This window comes from Simochromis diagramma, unplaced genomic scaffold, assembly GCF_900408965.1.
Source record: "Simochromis diagramma unplaced genomic scaffold, fSimDia1.1 OVJJ01000387.1, whole genome shotgun sequence".
NCBI lineage: Eukaryota > Metazoa > Chordata > Actinopteri > Cichliformes > Cichlidae > Simochromis > Simochromis diagramma.
The window spans coordinates 3,996,794-4,018,535 of NW_024387152.1; the positions used below are offsets into that span (position 1 = coordinate 3,996,794).

Genomic DNA, 21,742 nt, shown 5'->3' on the forward strand with positions numbered 1-21,742 from the left:
TGCGAGCCTTACACTGGGATTCAAGCTGTTTGGTGACGTCACCATCATCAAGACATTAAGTTTTGAAGTTTTTATTCTCCTGAATGAAAGTAGGCACTTAAAATTGTTTCACAGCAAAGATATGAACTCTCATTTATTGCTTAACTTAAAACAGTCGTGCTGTGGCGAATCAACAATGGCGCAATTAGTCTTTCTCATAATACCCATGTCATTGTGCTGATTGTGCTTCAGTGGCACCTGAAAAAATAGTCTGGGTTAAACTGAAATAAGAGTAGATGAAAAATGGCCGTTTTCTTTCAGAAATTACATGACAATTCACCTAAAATGAGAGATACCAACATCCTGATAATGTACTCTCACAAATTAAATTTGGAGTGTTTTACCTAATCCGAGGATCTTTTTGTCCATTTCCTCAAACAATTGAAGGACTGCGCGGAATCCGCGCGTCTCTCTCTCTCCCTGCAGTCTGCAAATAAGGACATAAATCCGAGCAGAGTTTTTACGGTTATGGTTACAGATGCTCTCCACGTACCTACACTAAGTGTAATAAGCATTTGTATTTTTTGTGAAAAGAAAAGAAAAATCCCAGTATTCATCATAATAATGAGTGTTTAATTCATTACTTGGTAACTGTTCAGTCTCTGCCCTAAATTGCAGAGACTGCGAAGATAACAGGTGGTTTGCAAAAACAGAGTGAGTAGAATTGACTTTTACTACTTCAGTTTTGCTATAACCACAACTTTTCTCCTCGCTTGCTTGCCCACATTTAGATTTGTGGTTGCTATGGCAACAGCAGGACTGCGCAATAGTGCTGAGCGTTGTTGTACTCAGTGTGCATGTAAATGGCGCATGGCGTGCTGGGGGTGGGCCTCTCCATCACAACCCCATCCTCCATCAGTGCTGCAGCTCAGGCACGGGAGTCTTTCTGAGGGGGCGGGGACTGTTCCGATGCAGAGGGATGCTCCGCAGCCCCACGCTGCACCAACCACTCTGGAAATCCCTGCTCACATCCACACACACTCACACACGAACACGCTGACTGGCACCGACTCCCTCAAACTCCCAGCATCTGTGCTCCATCCTTCCTCTCCTCTCCTGTCTGTCCCCGGTCTCCTCTCTTGTCCTCTCTCACTGTGTCTCTTATCGCCGCTCCGTCAGCCGCAGCTCTGACTCACTCAGCTCTTCTTTTCCCAATTTGAGCCAGCGAGACCCGGGAACATGTCCTCCAACCTGACCTCCGGGAACTCAGCCGGGGGCACAGGGGCCAAAAACAAGCCCTTGTCTCCCTTCAGGAAGAGGGGAAGCCTGCAGTACACAGCCAGCACAGGTGAGTGGTGGCAGACTGGAACTGCAGAGGGAGGACGGTTTGAGCATCCTGATCTTGTAACAGAAGGAGGAATAATATGATCTGAAGCCAGGGGGATTAGCCCTGTACTATGCATATTTAGGTGAAATTAGATTATTCTATTTTAGAAAACAAGAAAAAACTCATGAAAGAAGAATCTTTGGTAATTACTTTTTCTTCATAAGTAGTTGGGAAATGCAAACCTGTTGATTAGAGCAGTGCAGCAGAGGATGCTTTGGATGCTCTGCGGGGGATTTTGCCTTCATACCTTGCAGTTTAATGTCAGCATTCTGGCTTCTAGTTTTGCCCTTCAACTCTTATTTTCCAGCTTCATTTTAGAACACACACAACATGCATCAGCTGGATCATCCAAAGTAGATTTACAGTTTGATCGGCTGCTGCTGTATGGAGCAAATTTGATGTTGCATAACTTGTTGTTGTTAGGTGAAAACTGATGTTTTGCCTGTTTTAGCCTAAAGGGTTACAGGCTGTTTGACAGGTTGGAAGTGCTTTATATTGTTGCATGCTTTCGAAACATATTGCATGCAGTGAAAAAACAATTTTAGTCCCTGTACAGCATGTATAATTAGTCTTCTCCTTTAAGAAACGGGATAGGATGCTTAGATAAACAGCAACAGCGGTGTTTTTCACTCAGCCCCATGGTGGTATGTATCCTGCAGAGAATATGTAAGTTGGTACCTCAGGACCTGATCCCCCACTGAATGAGAGGATTAACCTCCCTTCTGATGTATGCACACGCTGGTCAGGCTTTCACTGAAACTACAAAGAGTATACAATGACCAAAAGATCAAATAGCAGCTATTTCTGTTCATTAGTCTTCTTTGAAATGCAAAATGTTTTCATTCAGTTACAGTTACGTCATGCAAATGGTGATATAATGAAAGATCACACTTAGACCTTATGAGTTGTTTATAAGGAATCAAACACCTCAGTGTCATTCAGAACTATTGTCAGTCTTTGTTGGTCATCTGTTTTTCAGAGAGAAAGAAAAATATGCAAATATTAAATCATTTCACCCCACCGCAGGTTTTTGATTCAAGAAAATTGAACTGAGCCATAGATAACTGTATTTAAATGGAAGAAGACGCCCGAGTCTCGATGTTATTTCATTTGGAGGAAGTAATGTAGTCTTTCCTCACTGGAATACATTTGAGAGTTTGGTATGACATAATGCACGCACAACATGTTCTTAAAAAATATACTGCGTCTTTAAAAAAAGCTCCTTCAGATAGGTCATGTCACCACTGGGGATAGACAGCAGCATGCTATGACGTTACGATGATTGGCGAGGTAGTTAGGGATTGATTTTCAACCCTGACAATAAATGCAACAGCAGGATGTCTGAGGGATTTGTCAGCCCCCCTCCCTTCCAGTCAAAATGCTCCCTGTAATTATCCTCATTTGCTGCTCCAAAATTGCCTTCTTGTTGGAAGAAATCATTGAAGAGAAGCAGCACTGGCAGAAACAGGAAGCGCAGGCTGTCTCTGCCCAATACAGATTCAGTACTGAAGCCTCCGGGGTTTGATTTAGAAAGTCTCCACAGAGGCGCATTAGGACAACATCACATTTTATGTTGTTAAAGCATCCAGGGAACCTTCTGAGTAAGCAAATATGACATTTAAGTGACTCATTTTTTTTGTTTTTTCAAAAGGACGCCCTCTAGTTCACACCACTACAGTACACTGCAGTCTGTATAAGATGGAGTAAAAATAAAAAGGTTGCAGGTTAGCGAGAGTGTGACTATATTAGATGTTCTATTTGAAGAATTACTAAGGTTTTTAATAATGCTCCAGCTGCTTATTAGAGATCATAAATTCAAGATTGTGTGCTCGCTGTTCTGCTGAATGGTTGTTTACGCTGATATTCCCCATGCTGGAAGAGCTTTTATCTTATTAAATCCAGCAGAGCGGAATAAACAGAACTAAATGAATCTCTCACAGCTTAAATTTCTTCAAGGGTTGTAAAACCTCTGTACACACAATACCCTGTACCATGTCCACCAGGCAGAAAGGCTGTGGTGTAGCATATGCTGTGCAGTGAAACTCTTCAAAAATGTGCAGGATTTGTGGAGCGAACCTCGGCAGAGAGAGAAGCGGTAGGTGAATCACTTCTGTGGCTGTGAAAGAGCCAGTGCCGATATTAGACCGACACCCACTCACCAGTTTGGCTAGTCCGTGCTGTGCGCTGTGTTCCACTTGTTGAACCACTTAAAACAGTGCAAATAACATGTAGCAGTGGATGTTTATTCACAGATTCGCAATAATTGATTAGCTATCGTTATCTTCAATACAGCAGCTGTCATATAAACGCAGTGAAGGGTCAGAGTTAGGGCTGGAAAAGGGATTTTAGCACTTTGGAAAGGCAGAGCAGCATAAAAAAAATAAATATCAAACACAATTTCAAGTATTACAAAATTCTAATTGGTCGTTCATACAGTAATGGATCTTTGACACACTGCACTTCGCCCACATCTCGATCACACCTCCTTCGGATGTGCCACGCCTTGTCATCATTGCATGTCACATAAGTCAGAGTCTGTGTCATAAACTGCTACAGTAATGACCCGACAGAGATCCTGTAACGATGGTGCTCACCCCAACACACCTTCAGCTGATAACCTTCAGTCAGTCACTCCTTATGTCCATCCTCAGTCTGTGCTGCAGGTTAGCTGTTGGTATATCTCTTACTTACATGAACCAACTTATCTGGCTCCATACGGGTCTCATGGACTTGTGCCCTAAGGATGGGACCATCGTTTCAAAGGACATTTGCACGTACTTAATAATGTGGTGCTACAAGGGGTATACTGCAGAGTCCTCTGATGTCATCTGCTGTTTGCAGCACATTGATCTGTGGAGAGTTGTCTTGTTTGAAAGGTACGGTGCCGGCTACTACAGATATATTCTTCAATAGAAAGACTAGAAAGCATCTAGTTGCTAAAATATAGATAATATTTTCAGTGGTTTGTGTGACACATTTAGAGGAATCTTTGTGTATTTTAAGTATTTCCTTTTAATAAAGCTTTCTACTAGAGCAGCAGTGATAAGTGAGTAATTAGAAGTAATTACGGTGCTTAATAATCTTTTCTGTAAGGAAATAGTCCTAACATAAAAGCTTCAACACGGAAAGCAAAAATATTTTCTTGATTCTGAAAATATCCAGATCAGCTGAGTATATTTGGATTTGAACTGTTGGGATTTTCATGCCAATCATGTCAAAATAACCCCTGCAAGTCATCGGTTTAATTCATGATTGAAGAATGAATGACAACACATCTTTATATAAAAATATGAGGCATTGCTATGATTGAAAATGGTGAATAGATAATTGTTACAATGTCTCATTTAATCTAGATTAATCTGTAATGAAATGTATAATTATCAAAGCATATTAACAATCAGAGAGGTACTCTTCAACATACTGATGTTTTTTTCCATATTGATCCTCGGTGCTGGTTTTTGTAGAATGACACGTTTCAGGGCTTTGATTAATCAGTGTGTGACTCTGTGTTCGACCATCAGAGGGAGCCTGGTCTGAAGAAAGTGTTGTTTCTCCGAGGCCTCAACAATTTGATTAGACCTCTTGAAAGCAATTTGGAATCTGAGTGCCTTGAAAAAAGAAACGCATCCCTTTAGCTTGAGAGGCAGAGTGATAATTTGCTGGTAGTTATATGGACTTTTCAGTGCTCTACTTTGTTTGACGGCATCATGTTTGAGTCTGGAGCTTGAAAAGAGGATACTTTTTTTGCAGTATGGTATAATGATGGCCAGAGTGCTTTTAATCAGTAATTTGTTGTAGTCCAGTACAGCTGCACAGTCAAACTCTATGCAAATTACCTGCATCAGCAGCATCACATGTAATTTGTTATGAAGAAATTCTGACTGGCCCTGCGACCGGCTGGCGACCTGTCCATGGTGTACCCCGCTTCTCACCTTATGGTACCTGGGACTGTTCCAATGAATGTCTTATTTTTTTCCACAGGTAGCTACAGTTTATTCCTCACATATGTTTGTGCTGCTAAAGTAAAGAAACGCACAATTTACTTCATTTCAGTCACATTTTCTGAACTCTGAAATGTGAGCTATTATTTCATTTGTTCTTTTTTAGATGTTAAATCTGTTCCAAGCGAGAATAATGGCTCCTGTATCATTTGTAATAAAAAGACAGCATAGAAAAAGAGTCTAAGATAGGGACTGAAAAGGTAGGAATTTCTTTTACTCAGCTCTGAGTTTAGACAAACTGAGCTGAATAATATTGAGCAAGAGAAGATAAGATGTTTGACGCAAGCACTCACTTTTTAACATGATACAGATTCAAGTTTCAAGCCACATAGTGTTTTGTTTATGAGCCTTAATTGTGTTTCAGACACAAAACAAAAGCATAATGCACTATACATGTGTATATATATATATATATATATACATATATGTATAAATAAACTGGGACATTCACCACCTTCACTGCATTTTCACCACATTTTTACAGTGAGATCCACATTGTTGCTTCTGTTATCCAGCGCAAATTTACATTTATTACAAAAGTATATCAAAAAAAGTAAAGCGCTTATTCAATGGAGGGTTTTGCAAATGTTTAATATTTTGAAATCAGGCTGTAGAAATGCGGGTCATTGTGTTACTGAAGAATAATTTCAAATAGCATATGCATAGTTCTGTGATTGGGAATACAGTCGCAGACCTGCAGCATATTATGTTGCTGCAGCAACCGTAATGGGGACAACATTCCTGGCCCTTTAATTTCATTCATGTGAGAAGAGAAGGAGGCAGGTTGCATCTATCGGACAGGCATCTCTCTCACACTGCTACTATTCAGCGGCAAAAAAAAGAAGGAGAGAGACAATGACGTCTCAAACCTTGCTGCTGAGACAGCACCGCTTTACTCACACACACTGAGGATACAAACATCCTGAACACATGGTCCCCTCAGCAAAATACAGCATGGACTATAAGGTAGACAGGAGCGGGGGGGTTCTTGTTGCAGTAACTCATAGCAGTAGTAGTGCACATCCTCTGGTAATGTGCGCCATCTCCCCCTGCCTCCTTACCCTCCCGTGGTACGTTCCAGATAGATGTCAGAGGCATTCAAATGAGGAGGATCAGCTCCAGAGGCAGCTAGTGCAACGACAGCTGGCCTGAACCAGGAGGCAGACAGAGCAGAGGGTGGGGGGTCACATACTGGGATGTGAAGGGGAGTTCATGGATCTGCTGGACCAGCTCTTTGTATGTATGACAGGGACAGATTAAGCGAGCAGAGGGTATGACTGTGTGAGTCTGTGAGTGCATTGATGTGAAAGCATACGTACGCGTGTGGGGGGTTTTCATTTATTTTGCCAGTTTTGACATTTGACTGTTTGAAGTGTTTCTTTCTTGTTTCTTGCCATCCCTCTGTCCTTGCCATTACATTTAACCCATCTTAAAAGGACAGCAGACGCCATCCCGGGCCATTTGCTGTTTGGCATGCTCCATCTCCCTGCCAGGACAGCTTCTCTCTCCCTCTCTCTGTCTCTCTTTCCTCCCTCGGCCCTGCTAGCTGCTGGTTAAGACAGGTTCTGAGGAGGCAGGTACGCTCCACTACCCTCATCCCTTGCAACAAAAAAAAAAGCCCAAATAACCCTTTCGCTCTCCTCCTTTTTTCCTTTCTCTTTTTCCCAATCACTGCCACTCTCCTCTGCCTGTCCCTTGGTGGCTTTGTGTAACAGCCCTGAGCAGTGCTGTCTTTAGTGCGCTGAGAAGAATGTGTGTCGATTGATTGTCCCAAAAACTGCTTTTCTCGCGTCTTTTGAGAGTGCTCTAAAGGTGCAACCGTGCAAAGAGAAGCGGCCAGGATCGATAAATTGAGCTACGCCTCCAACCGCAAGACCCTGCAGAAATTTTTTTTTCAAGTCTAGTGGGCATTGAGCTTTTTATAGTTTTGGTATTGCTTTTCTTTATGGTTCAACTGAGAAGTCTGACAACAGTAAAATAAATACAGAGAGGAGATTTGTGAACATGCAGTTTGTGCAGCTGCAGAGACTAAACCATCACTTGGCATAGAAGAACTTTTAGTAATGAGAGATGGCGGCTGATTGATGCATAGCTGGATAGCATCCTTTTTTTATCTATATGACCAGGAGACTGCCCATACAAGTGGTGAGTCGCCAAATTTGGTAATTTAGTTACGCTGAAGTGGTAATCTGCACCCATCGATGAAAAACAACTGAAACAGTGGTTCCGAGACTATCCACATTTACTCCCCTGACTTATTAATCATACTTGTCCATCACCAGTAATCCTGCCATCTCAGCAGTGCTGACACATGTGCGCTGTGAGAACATACGGCTTCCACTGAGAGAGATTTGCTACAGAGGCTGTGAGTCACTGACATTTTTTGTGAGCAGAAAGCTGCACAGTCAGTGGAAGAAGGTAGAAAGCATTTGGTGAACCATGGCCTGTGTGGTTGTAGCCAGAAAGAGGGGAGGGTGTAGAGGTAAAAGACAGTCAATATACAAATATAACCATCCTGTAATCTTAACTCTGATCGGTCAGGGAATATTAACGCTCTTTGGAAAGTTTTATTCCTGTACAAGGCTGAGAAAAAAGCAGCTCCAGGAGTAGGTTGACTTCCCAGTTATCGTTGCATCTGTGGTGACTTTTTACACCACGCTGTAAGACTTGAGCTGGGACCTCTCCATGCTCTGTATTGCTACTGAAATATTCATGTGGTGGAAGTCTCTCTGCAAGCTGATACTATCTGACCTTGTTTTGAGGCAATATGTAGTGACGAGCTGTGAGAGAGCATGTTGCTGCGTTGTCTCATGTTCAAAGTGTTTTTTGCTCCTACACATGTGGTAGAGCCGGGAAACACTTTAAATTGTGTTTTAATTGGACCCTCATGCACCTGCCTCATAGTGCATTAAAAGCTTCAGCCTGCCAGATTATATATAGTTTAAAGGCAAATGAATTATGGCTGACTTTAATTTTTGAGTGGTTTGCTCTTCTGTTGGGGGATGAGTTGTTATGCAACCATTGATGCTACTGATCCAAATATAGCAGCCATTAGGGGATTAGCTTGGGGTCTGGTAGGCTTGGCTAGGCTCTGCTCTATTGTGGCCCAGCATGCATGTCTTTGCCACTGGTCACCTCCCGCCCTCCGCACAAGTGTCCGCTGTAATCATGATGATTTTGATGTCTCCCAGAATAACAGCGGAGACATAGCTTAGGCAACCGCTACGTTTGACAGACTTGCCCTTTCTTAATAGCAGAGAAGCGTCTATGTGTGACTTCAGTTTTCAGCTGAGATTGGAGCATCGCAGCATTTTTTTTACTGACTCAACCCTGCTTTTGGAAAGAGGAAGCTGACTTATATGAGCATCAGTATAATTTCTTATTTATATAAATGATTTATTATATATTTATATTTCCATTACGACTAGAGCTGCTACTAACAGCTATTTGTATCAGCAGTTAGTGTGCACTAAAAACTGTCAAAATAGTGGGAAATGATAATTATGGCTTCCAAACTTAACCTGAAGTGAGTATAAAGTACTTAAAATATTAGCTTTCCAATATTGAAGTATAAATATTTTATGAATATTAAAATATCCAGTTCTGTGTGGCATTTTTATGTTTTCTCTGTGTCTGTGTGCGGCCTCTCTGGATATTATTCCCATAGTCCAAAGTTAAGCATGGGGTTATGTCTCTGTGTTAGCCTTGTACCAAACTGGTGACCAGTCCAGGGTGTACCCTGCCTCTTGCCCCATGGTAGTTGGGATATGCTCCAGGCCCCCCTGACCCAATTCTTTGTGCTTAATGCAAAAAGGTGCTGGAAATACTCTTCAGAGATGAGCTTGAAGCTTCCTGCCATTCACCTCTGATTTCTGCCATCAACAAGGCATCTCACTCAGAGAACTGCAGCTCACTGGATGTTTTATCTTTTTTGAATAATTCTCTTTAAACACTTGAGATGGTTGTGTGGGAAAATTTCAATAGATCAGCAGTTTCTGTAATACTCAGGCAGTCTGGCACCATCAGCTGTGCTACCTTCATAGTCATCCCAATCAGTTAATGAAAAGAAACATTATGGTCATCACTTTCTTTCTAAACGCTTTGAGTTGGCCGATTAGATATTTGCATTAACAAGCAGTTAAATCGGTGTTCCTAATAAAGTGTCTGGTGAGTTTATAGTTATGCATAGTGACTCTAACCAAACAAATTGTAAATAAATATGCAAAAAAAACCAGCTTTGCAACTTTCACTTGAGGCTAATTTTGCCATGTTTGTCGACAGCACTATGATGAAAACTTAAACTGGACTGAACCTGCTGAGTGTGTAAGCAGAAAAAAAAATCTTCAAAATGACATAGAAAAGAAGATTTTACAACAATTTATGTTTAGACTTTCCCAGCACTGATGTGTATTTCAGAGAGGAAGCTATACAAGATGATTCAGTGCATCTCCTAAATCAAATGTAATCCGCTTTTTAATAAATATATATCAAATATCAAAGATCATTTTTCAACACAGTTCAGTAAAAAATGATATTTTTTATAAAGGGAAATTGAGTTAAACTCATTCAACTATTACAGGGCAAAACATTATCATACTCAAATAATTAAGAAAAAAGTTTGCGTTTCTCATAATGATCTGAAAAACCTTTTAGCCAGAAATACTGTGCTTGTTTTGACTTTACTCCCTTGTAGTCCATGTGAGTGGGAGTGGGAAGTGCTGATTGGACGGTGTTAAGCAGAAGGTGATAAACTGGTGGTGAGTTGTGGTCCAGCCAATTATTTTACCACCGTCTCTCTTTATAGCAGCCATTTCGCCTACTTCACTGAGTGTTTTTTTTTTATTAAATAAATTTTAATGAAGCTTTTTGTGAAGTGCTAATCGGCCCAGTTAATTGGCCTCTCTGGTCTCCTTTGCTTTCTCCAAGGAGCAGGCATGCTCAGACATGCTGCGTTAAATAAGTCAAACTTGAGTGCAGACTTTAAGTATCAAACAGTGCGCCCTCTTTGACCTTCTTGTGTGTATGGTCTATAAATGCTGACGGACAACAGTCTCAGTGACAGCCTAGCGTGCACAGGATGAAATATTTAGCAGGATGATGAATATTTCAGTGGCAGGTGCATCGTTTCAAGGGGAAGATTAATATCTGTCTAAATATACGCCGCGAGGGGAAAGTGCGATCTCTGTTTTCTTTTGTGCTATAAAAAACAGTTTCCACTCATACCTCTCATGTCCTAAGTCTTTGAATGTCAAGAACCAGCCTCCTTTATTTTCCCCTCTTCAGCTTCCCATGACAACAGGGTTTGTATAAAACTCAAGCCTTGCAATGGCAACAATGGCTTGCATCAGTCGGTGTATGTGCTGATGGGCTCTCCACCTGAATGGCTCATTGTGTCTGAAGGCACAAACAGCCACTGAGCTCAGACCTCCACTGCTGTGTGAAGAGGAACAACAAGCTTCTGCAGATTGTTTTAGTGACTTTGAAAAAGTTTTACAAGCAATCTTATCGGTCCTAACATGCAACATTAAGAATAAATTACACTGAATCGATACTTTTGCTGAGTGAATAAAAAGCTTTTAGCAGTGGAGCTTCCCTGACTGAGATGTGCATTTTTCAATTTGTAACAATGCATTACCTCATGCTCAAAAGCTTTTTAACGAACCACGAAAGCCACCGAAACCTTTATAATTTGATAATTCTGAGGAGCCTAGAAAAAAGTAAACGTCTTAGACTCTGACAGTAAATCTTTAAATCAAAGCGAGCAACACTTTATAACAGCCCGCAACTAAGGCTAAAATTCCCCTGTAATTAAATGGACATTCAGTGTGTTTCATTTGAAGTCAAAATGTAGTTTCACAGTTTTACTGTAAAGAAAGAAATAATTATACTGTAAATAAATTTAAGTAGTGCGCATGTCATTTTTAGTACTTCGTAATTTCCCGGTAATTTAGCAAAAACCAAACATTATTGCGCCATCTTTTTGGGGTGCAGGCTGTATTATGGAGTAGCATAACCTTGCCTAACTTTCAGGTATTTTACAGAATGGGAGACAAAAACTTTAATGTAGGTAAATTTAAGTACAACATAACTCATTTTAAACTGTTATGTTTCTTAGTAATTTCGAAGGAAAACAATATTTCCAATCCTACATTTATGATGCATGATGAAGTTTCCATTGCTCATTTGTTCTTTTTTACTTATGATGTACTTAAAATTACTTACATTATAATATGTGCCTCCTTTCCTGCAAAATATCCAGAAGTTGGGTAAGGTTAAGCTACTCCATAATACAGCCCGTGTGCCCAAGAGTACAGTGTACTTATGATGTAAGATGGGGAAATATTTGTTGTGTTTTCCAATAAGTTACCAGGATATTAATTATGTGTAAGTAAATATAATCACATTGCAATTTCGAATTAAATACAATTAAATTTAATTACGCCATTAGTCATGGGCTGTATTATAAAATATTACCCTAAATGGAAGCAAGTTGCTATTATCATGCACACCAATGACAAATTATTTCCTACAGGTTATTAAAAATGCAGCACAGGCAAAGACATGATATAAAGATAAACAGCAAACATTAGCCCCCATGTGCTCCACTCAGTGGGTTGTTTCTTCTCTTCATACTGTAATTAGACCAATATTTACTGAAGTCTCAAAATAAGGCTCCTGAGAATATGTTATCACAGAAGAGAAACTGCTCAGCGCCTACTTTCTTTCCCTATTTATCTGCAGTTGATCTCCGTGGTACCCGCCACCTCCTCACTTCCCAGCATTCCTTGCCTGGGATCCCTGTGGCCTTGAAACAATCCATTGACCTGCGTACTTCCATGGATGGAAAATACAAGGAGATTGCCGAAGTCAGTGTTCAGCCACTGTGCAAATAATTAACCAGTGATGTTCAAAGTTACGCCGTGGCTTTCATTTTTCTTTGTCTCTGTCTGAAGGAGCTGTTCTCACGCAGCCTGGCAGAGAGCGAGATGCGGAGCGCCCCCTATGAATTTCCAGAGGACAGCCCCATTGAACAGCTGGAGGAGAAACGTCATCGCCTTGAGCGACAGATCAGCCAGGATGTCAAGTAAGCGTGAGCGGCAAAAGAGGTACTTGACTTTGCAGTCAGACTATGAACTCAACTCGGCCTTTGTGTTTGTGATCTCAGGTTTGAACCTGACATACTCCTACGAGCCAAGCAAGAGTTCATGAAGACTGACAGTGCCACAGATCTTGAGTGAGTCAACCGTAGTCACATGAACCCCTCAATGCTCATCTTAAACTGCCAGAATGGTGATCTCATATGTTTATTTATCTATCTTAAGATACATGAAGGAGCAGAGCCAAATTCCTGACCTGCAGGAGAGAGAACCGGTCCCTGAGAGGGAGTACCAGCGAGTCACTATTTCTGGAGAAGAGAAATGTGGGGTAAGTCAGAGTGGTCACTGCAGGAAGACTGTGTGTATGTTTTTTTCTCTTACAGTCAAATCTTTCATGAAGACATCTGTTTTTCTGTCCTAGGTTCCATTTACAGATCTGCTGGATGCTGCCAAATGTGTAGTGAAGGCTCTGTTCATCAGGCAAAAGTACATGGGCCTGTCGCTGCAGAGCTTCTGCAGAACCACTGCTCGTTACCTGCAGGAGCTGAGTGAGAGACCCCTAGACTTAGATATCTATGAGGAAGAGATCCCAGAAACCACAGTCACTGCAAGTATGAATGTCCTCATCTGCACCATTGCTCTTGCATCATTTTATACTGTAATCTAAATTAGTCAAAACAATATTTATTTAGTATACCCCACAGGTTCTGAGTCTGTTGTTACGGGCCATCGGGTCCTTTTACAACCGGGGTGAGAGTGTTGTCTGTGTCCTCGCCACAAAGTCAGGCACGTTTTCAGTCTGTGTTGGACTCTGCCTGGTTTTCCCCTTGTCTCAGATTCTGTAGCTGGGGTAAGGAAGGTGTCTGCTTTGGAAACCTGAGAAAAGCATCCTGCTTTTTGCGGTTGATGTGGTTTTGTTGGCTTCATTGGAGCATGACCTTCAGCGTGCACTGGAGTGGTTTTCAGCCAAGTGTGAAAGGGACAGGATGAGAGTCAGAACCTCCAAAATGCAGGGCACGGTTCTTTAGTGGAAAATAGTGCAGAGCTCAGAGTTGAGGAAGGGACTGGCCTGAAAAGGAAAAATGATTTACCAGACACCCCACCCCCAAAAAAGAAAAAAAAACATATGGTCGTGCATCCTGGGTAATTACTGGAAGAGTAAGGTCATATAGATATATAGAGATAGGGAGAGGTACTTGGACATCCAGAGGGAGTTTGGTGTTGAATTACTATTTCACAATGTTAAAATGAGCCAGTTGGGGTCATGTCTTTATCCTGTCTTCCTTCTCTCACCCCAACCGGTCGCAGCAGATGGCCGCCCCTCCCTGAGCCTGGTTCTGCCGGAGGTTTCTTCCTGTTAAAAGGGAGTTTTTCCTTCCCACTGTCGCCAAAGTGCTTGCTCATAGGGGGTCATATGATTGTTGGGTTTTTCTCTGTATCTATGAAGCGCCTTGAGGCGACTTTTGTTGTGATTTGGCGCTATATAAATAAAATTGAATTGAATTGAATTGAAATTTGGATATCTTGTTAGGGTGCCCCCCTAGATGTGGGTTTTAAGACCCAGAACCTTACCTGAAGATCATATATATCTCTGGCCTGGGACCAAATTGTGACCTAACTTCTGATAAGGAGAAGGAAGGAAGGAAGGAAGGAAGGAAGGAAGGAAGGAGGAGGGATGGATGGATGGATGAACAGATCTTTTTTAAACCCATGATTAAACTAGATTTTATCAAGTAAATAAGGAACATGTTACGGTTCAAAATGTTAAGAATCTTTGTATGTCAATGTGTTATTTAATGTAAATGTCTGTCTTTGTAAATTTAGGTTATCTGGGTTATTAGACTAAAAAAAAAGAAATGTATGTGTTTTTTCATTTTTTTAAATATTTCAATACAAATCAAAGCTGTTATTTATTTCATAACAAATTTGACCCAGGAGATTTAACTGCAGGATAATTTCAGCTCAGTCTTGAAGACAATAATAATTACCAACAGTTTTTTGCACCTGTGTTCTTGAGTGCTCTATTTAGGCTATTCTTGCTCAGAAATATTTGGTAATCTGTGCAATTCTCTCATATTAAAACATAACCAGGGACACCCACAGATCTCACGATCCATCTGTTGCACACCCGAGAACAGGCTGTCACAGCATGTAGGCAGTTAAAGTCAGACCATAGCTGCACTTGCTTGCCCACCTTGATCAAAGTTGTGACACACTGGATCATTCTGTCTCCTCTTAGATGCCACAGTGCACCCACCTGTTTCTGAAACACACCCCTATGAGAACGTGGACCCCACCAGCATGCCCCCTGATATGGGTTACGGCTGTAAGATGGTGGATGGTGTTATGCACTTGTACACGACGAGGAACACTATGGATAAGTGAGATATCTGTCGGGAATCTTTTACTTTCTGCACACATGCTTCGTCCTCACCGTGACTAGATTTATGTCTGTTTTTAGACTTGAGTTCACACATTTTGCTTGAGGAAAGAGCGTTTTAGTTGTTATGTTGCTTACAGGACCACAGAGCTGGATCTGCCGTACCCAGACCTGCAGGAGTACATCGCTGATATGAACGTCATGATGGCTCTCATTATAAACGGGCCAGTGTAGGTTTCTCACATTTTTAATAAATTATTAATTTAACCTTATAGTTAAAAAATAGATTCTCAAAAAGGATCAACAGAAGTTTATTTTCAGACTGTCACAGAAAGAGTCCATCATTTGTCTTTCTTTTGGCTTCGCCACAGAAAGTCCTTCTGCTATAGACGTCTGCAATACCTCAGCTCCAAATTCCAAATGCACATCCTGCTCAATGAGATGAAGGAGCTGGCTGCACAGAAGAAAGTCCCACATCGAGACTTTTATAATATCCGTAAGGTGAACTTGAGAGCTTTTCTGTTTCACCCAGTCATGGTTAGTGTTGTTAAATCCAGAAGCAGACTGCAGTATCTTAGAGGGTTTATGTTCCCTGTTTGTCTGACTTGTTCCACAGGTTGACACGCACATTCATGCTTCCTCTTGTATGAACCAGAAGCACCTTCTACGTTTTATCAAAAGAGCCATGAAGAAGTATCCCAAAGAGATTGTACACGTGGAAAGAGGCAGGGGTCAGACACTGATGGAGGTGTTTGAGAGCATGCACCTTACAGCCTTTGACCTGAGTGTTGACACACTGGACATGCATGCAGTGAGTAGTGCCCATAAAGGAGACTTTAAAAAAAAGGTCTTCAGAGGTGCTGCCTGGTCAGAGATTGTGACTCCGTATTTCACCTTTTTGTTGCAGGATCGTAACACTTTCCACCGATTTGACAAATTCAATGCCAAATATAATCCCATTGGCGAGTCCATCCTGAGAGAGATCTTCATCAAAACGGACAACTACATTGAGGGGAAATACTTTGGTCACATTATTAAGGTGCTCACTGTATGCACAAACACTTGAAGTTGCAAACACTTGTTTCTTACACAGACCAGTCGTTTCTGGTACCTGGAGGCGGACTCTCTGGGCTTTGGCGCCCTCTGGCTGACTTGGTGTGTCTCTTCTTCTCAGGAGGTGATGGCCGACTTGGAGGAGAGCAAGTACCAGAACGTGGAGCTCAGGCTGTCAATCTACGGCCGCTCCAGAAACGAGTGGGACAAACTGGCCAGATGGGCAGTCAAACATCAGGTCTACTCCGACAACGTGCGCTGGCTTGTCCAAGTGCCACGACTCTTGTGAGCTTAAAAAGAGTAGCAAACTGAATTAAATAAACAACAATGAAAAAGCAGTCCCCTCTCTCTTTAGAGCAGATTTTAAGTAAGCTAATAAAAACTGATGATACTTGCACTCCCTTGTTGCTAAGCTACTCGAAGTTACGTGAGATTTGTAAATATAAATGTGGTGTTGTGATATATCATGTGACAAAAATTGAGTGATAAAAAGAAGAGTAGCAACGTAACTAAGTTGTCATGCATCTTCTCCATTAACAAAATGTTTTGTATTTTACCGCAGAACTACTGCAGAAGTAGACGGTAAAAAGAAAATAGTCCCTATATTAAACGGTTTTGGCTTCTTCTTTTTTTATAACTGGAAAATGCCTGAAAAGAGACACTGTTTCGATTTTTACTGTGTTTAGTTTTTGTTGTTTGTTTTTGTGTCATTTATACAACTTATACTGAAAACTAATTTCCACGTATCTAGCAACTCTGACACAAATCCAAGTCAACATTATGAATGATCCTTCTGTAAATATCTATTGAATACATGAGTAAAATAAAGATTTGATATCTATTATTTCCTCAACCCATTCGTTAGTTATCTCCCCTGTGGGCTTCTTGAATTGTTTTCTTGTTTCTTCAAAGTGACGTCTACCACACGAAGAAGCAGCTGTGCAACTTCCAAGAAATGCTGGAGAATATCTTCATGCCTCTCTTTGAGGTTACGGTCGACCCCAGCAGCCACCCAGAGCTGCACCTCTTCCTTCAGCACGTACGACATCTAAGCTTTTTTGGTCATTTGCTTTTACTGCAGTCACTTTTTGTGTAGTCGTTTTATTGATCTGCTCTTCATCCCTCAAACAGGTTGTGGGTTTCGACAGCGTGGATGATGAATCAAAACCAGAGCAACATATCTTCAACCTGGACAGTCCGCTCCCAGTCAACTGGACAGAAGAGGACAACCCGCCCTATTCCTACTACCTCTACTACATGTATGCAAACATGACTGTGCTGAATCACCTGCGCAGGTACATAAATCAGACTTTACTTGATCTGACTGCCTGAGATTTTTGATCCATGATTGTATATTTTTTGTGTTTTTAACATCAGTTAGACAAATAAACCAGTCCTTAATGTGTCATTTGAGCTATTAGCGTTTTTTTTTTTGTTATAGTTATTAGTATCTTGGTCTCTGATAGGAATAGGTGAAGATTTTTAATGCATTTGTGCAAAAGGAAGTGTTAAAAATTTCTTTCCTTGCAAAAAATGCCCGCTTGCAAAATCTGCTGTACAGTTTGTCAACCTTTGTTTTAACCACAAAAAGACAGTTTTTGTAAAGCACATGCAGCACGTCAATAATAAAGATTAATAACATTATTGGATAAAAAGGCGAAAAGCCTGGATTTATCTCATGTGAATTAAGCTCGAAAAACTTTGATAACAAATGCAAATTCTGTTTCGACAGTGCTTAAGGTTACAGAGCAAATAATACACACTGGAGATTCGCACTTTGCTTTTATCTGTCATCTTCTTTGTATATGAGTCACTGGGAAGCAGCAAAGAGGGTTTGCGCTGAGCCCTAACACAGCTGAACTCAGCTCTCACTATTGTGTGGCTTTATTGTTTTAGGCTGCGGGGGTTCCACACACTCGTCCTGCGTCCTCACTGTGGCGAGGCAGGGCCGATCCATCACCTGGTTTCTGGTTTCATGCTGACGGAGAATATCTCCCATGGGCTGCTGCTCAGGAAGGTGTGACCTTCAACAGCTGTTGAGCAGCTGTTTACCTCACATACAGGGGAGCTTATTTTTCCAAGAGTTTATGAAGGCCTCAGATTTTAGATTATTATTATTAGATTTTATTTATTATGTATTATGTTTCTTCCTTATAAGATTTTGGAAATTTAGACCTGATGTATTTCTGATGCTTTGGTCATCATTGTGCCATGTTTTCTTTCCAGGCTCCTGTGCTGCAGTATCTATACTACCTAGCCCAGGTAGGCATCGCCATGTCTCCTCTCAGCAATAACAGCCTGTTTCTCAGCTACCATCGTAACCCACTACCAGAGTACCTGTCCAGAGGCCTCATGGTCTCTCTGTCTACAGATGACCCTCTGCAATTTCACTTTACCAAGGTAAGTCAAACATTTAATAACATGCTTTAAACCTCCACCTTCACTAAGTCATAAATCCACTGTAAAATCCTAAGTAAGTAAAGTAACTAAGTCAAAATGTATCTCTATAGCACATTTTGAGATAAACCTCACAACAAAATATTTTTTAAAAAAAGAGCAAGCACAAGTCTAAAAAGAAAGAGACCACTGAGTCCACAGATCTCCAGCTCGGAGGGAGAGAATCACCGAGCCTGGGAGCCACTGTTGGAAAAGCTCTGTGCTTTGCAGACACAGGAACCAATCAGAAACAAGCTGCTCATGATTGGTAGATTCATATTCAACAAATCCAGACTTGTTATTTCAGTTTGGCATAAAAAACACACCCGCTATATCACTATATCTCCCGTGTGTGTGTGTGTGTGTGTGTGTGTGTGTGTGTGTGTGTGTGTGTGTGTGTGTGTGTGTGTGTGTGTGTGTGTGTGTGTGTTTTCTTCATTCTGATGCACTTCAGCTCCAGGTTTTGCTTTTTTAAACTACTTTTTAAAAAAAGGCAATTTCAACAAGTGATGTTTATTTTAGGTACTTTTTGGGGTTTATTTATTACAGTATTCAGTTTTTGGTAATTCTACCCTCTCTCAGTGTTCACTCCTTTTCTACTTCTACGTTTAACCTTGTTTATATTTTGGTCTTCTAATGTAATTGAGCTGGTTCACCAAATTCAGCTTTGGCTATTTCAAATAAATTTTAAGCTCTTCAGACAAAATCTTTCAACTAAATTAAATTTTCAAATTTAACTTTGCATTTTCACTACAAAATGCTTTTATATAATTGTCTGCGTGTATTTTTTTTAGGAGCCATTGATGGAAGAGTACAGCATTGCTGCTCAAGTGTGGAAACTGAGCTCCTGTGACATGTGTGAGCTTGCCAGAAACAGTGTACTGATGAGTGGATTTTCTCATAAGGTATACATTTTTTGTTGCATATCACCAATTCTGGTGTTCGCAGAGTGTTTAATATGACATTTGTGGGTTGTTGTTTTTTTTAAATTAGGCAAAGCGTTACTGGCTGGGCCCAAACTACATTAAAGAGGGACAGGAAGGCAATGACATCAGGCGAACCAACGTTCCTGACATCCGTGTGGCGTACCGGTACGAGACCATGTGTGAGGAGTTAAATTTAATCACACAGGCCATTCACACAGATGAGCTGGAGACCATCAGAGAGGAGGGAAGTCTTTGTATGGGAGCTGTGCAGGCGGAGAAGTGACCGTGCTGCACAACACAAACAAAATTCTCACCACATTCCCTGTTTTTACATCAGGACATTGCACAGATTTACATGTAAACATATCACATCATGTAAAAAGAGAAAAGCTACGCTACAGGAAGATAATGAGAGCTGCTGGTAGCCAATATCAGGGAGAGAATTTATAGTCTGTGCACCCAAGGTGTTTGCTTCTTTTAGTTTTTTGAGTCCCTCTTTCTTTATTTTATCACAGTAATTAGAATTTCATAACATCTTTTGTTCTTTATTTGTTTTGTTTTTTTAATGGTTTGTGACCATATTGTGTCATATTTACATGTTTGTACAATGTAATTCTTCCTGTATCAGATTTGAGTAACATCACATTCAAAATTTTAATCAACTCATAAAAAATACACTAGATCCAACAAAGAATTAAGACTCCAGCGTAACGCCATGCAGGTCTCTTTTAGGCCTTTCGTGCAATTTAAGTGAACCAAGATCAACTGTCTTGAGAATCCGTAAAAGGCTTAAACTATTAAGAAAGGAGAGGGCATAGAAACTATTCAACTATGTCTCAAAAGTAAGGCGGGTGTTCAAGGCACCAGTAATACAGGCCATACAGAGGATACGTGGATGACTGGAAATGTACTGAAGAGTGTTGCGTAAGAGTCCCATGGAGAGTAAACTAAAGTTGACTATATAGACGTGGAAGGCTGCCAGAGAAATGGAGCAGATGAACTCCCAGGATTTTATAACCTGAAATAACCTGAACCTTAAACTTAAGCAAAGCAGGATACAGCAAGAATTCATATTACTTTTAGACCAACAAAATAAACTACGCCTTGCAGTCGCAGTGAAACCTGAGGAAAGAGTTAAACACCAGCGTGGACTCAAGGACAAACTGATTAGAATTCAGTGGTCAAAGATTAAAGTCATCGTGACTTCACAAATTCACTGGTCCTTGGTTCTTACTTTAAATTACTTCAAAATCCACACATCCACAGTATTAGTAAAAGCAAATTTGCATCTACAGATTGTGGTTTGCGTAACAAGTTGAGCGGCAGCAGTCATGCCCTTTTTATGAACAGCTGATTGATTTTGACTGAATGGGGTCACACGCGTTTCCAGTCACACTAACTTAATTATTATTGGGTTATTTGAGACTTAGATGTTCAAATATAATTTTAACTTGAGTGTTTCTTGGCAAATGATTATGTAGCTGCTAGTCTAGTCAGGGGGGGTTGATCTGTTTATAGCGAGTCTGTCAGAGTTTATTAAAAGTTTAACCTGCTTCAGTAACATTTTTGTTTCCTTGTAGAAAAGGAATTCCCCCCGGGCAGACAGAAACTTAAAATGCTAACACACCCATTCCTAAATTAACAGCCAAATGAATTACAAATATTACTTATTGTTTAATAGTTTCTGAAATCGTGACATTTACTAAATCATGACATTTGTAGTGAATCGGTTCAGCATCCGGTACAACAGCCTTTTAATAATGTCCGTAGTAAAAATGACGAACTTGGTTGAATTGTTGTGGGTATATGGTTGACATTTCTGCTTTAATTACCCACAGGACCTTATGCAGGGTAACTAGCTTAAAAAGTCTCAGTCTTCAGATAGTTTTACTGTTATTTTAGCAGTCGTTTCAATGACTCAGTGCAGTGAGAGCACATAAGCATTTGTGTGCAGTGACGCTTCTCATTTGTATTATACTCCTAGTTTGTGACATTGTTTCTGGCAGTCTAAACTTAATTATGGTACCATCTGTCCTTTACATTAAGTTATTTCTGAGTAATAGTACAGTGAGTGGTGCATGCTTATCCCCTCCCTCGGTGTTCCCTCCTTGCACAAGTTCAACCATTGCCAAATCAACAAAAAGTCATTTTTATACAGAACTGAGAATCTGCTAACTTGACAAAATCCTGCCTTCAGTTTAGGTCCTGGTGTCGTCAAAAGGCTGCTTGTTGCTATTTCAAAAGCACTGTGTGTCCTCCCACAGAAACGTGTGTGTGGTTTGTGTTCAGTAAAGCTGTTTGTGTCTGTAAAAAATAAATCTTATTTGCATTGGAGTGATTTCCTCTTTTCAACAGGCAGAGCAAATGCATTCGGAAAGGTTCTCAAAAGTAACAAACATGCAGCACGTCACTTGATTAAGAACATGGGAGTAAGAAGTGCTTGCGTCAGTAGCTGATAATCATGAGTAAAAGACATGAAACAA

At 40.7% G+C, this 21,742-nt stretch overlaps 1 protein-coding gene across 3 annotated transcripts; it reads left to right on the forward strand.

Annotated features, from left to right (window-relative positions):
- Window positions 1–912: 912 nt before the first annotated feature.
- Window positions 913–21,593, forward strand: ampd2b (adenosine monophosphate deaminase 2b). Of its 3 annotated transcripts, none has more exons than XM_040047944.1 (18): window positions 913–1,327; window positions 12,109–12,233; window positions 12,321–12,451; window positions 12,533–12,601; window positions 12,690–12,792; window positions 12,886–13,075; window positions 14,704–14,845; window positions 14,985–15,074; window positions 15,216–15,345; window positions 15,461–15,655; window positions 15,752–15,883; window positions 16,019–16,182; window positions 16,810–16,936; window positions 17,029–17,192; window positions 17,794–17,914; window positions 18,124–18,297; window positions 19,128–19,238; window positions 19,327–21,593. In XM_040047944.1, the coding sequence occupies exons 1-18, from the start codon at window positions 1,219–1,221 to the stop codon at window positions 19,540–19,542; spliced, it is 2,493 nt and encodes an 830-aa protein (XP_039903878.1). In that variant the 5' UTR covers window positions 913–1,218; the 3' UTR covers window positions 19,543–21,593. The 3 variants fall into 3 exon arrangements, with proteins under 3 accessions (XP_039903878.1, XP_039903879.1, XP_039903880.1); XM_040047945.1 differs by lacking the exon at window positions 913–1,327 and adding an exon at window positions 1,360–6,603; XM_040047946.1 differs by lacking the exon at window positions 913–1,327 and adding an exon at window positions 6,615–6,944.
- Window positions 21,594–21,742: the final 149 nt, after the last annotated feature.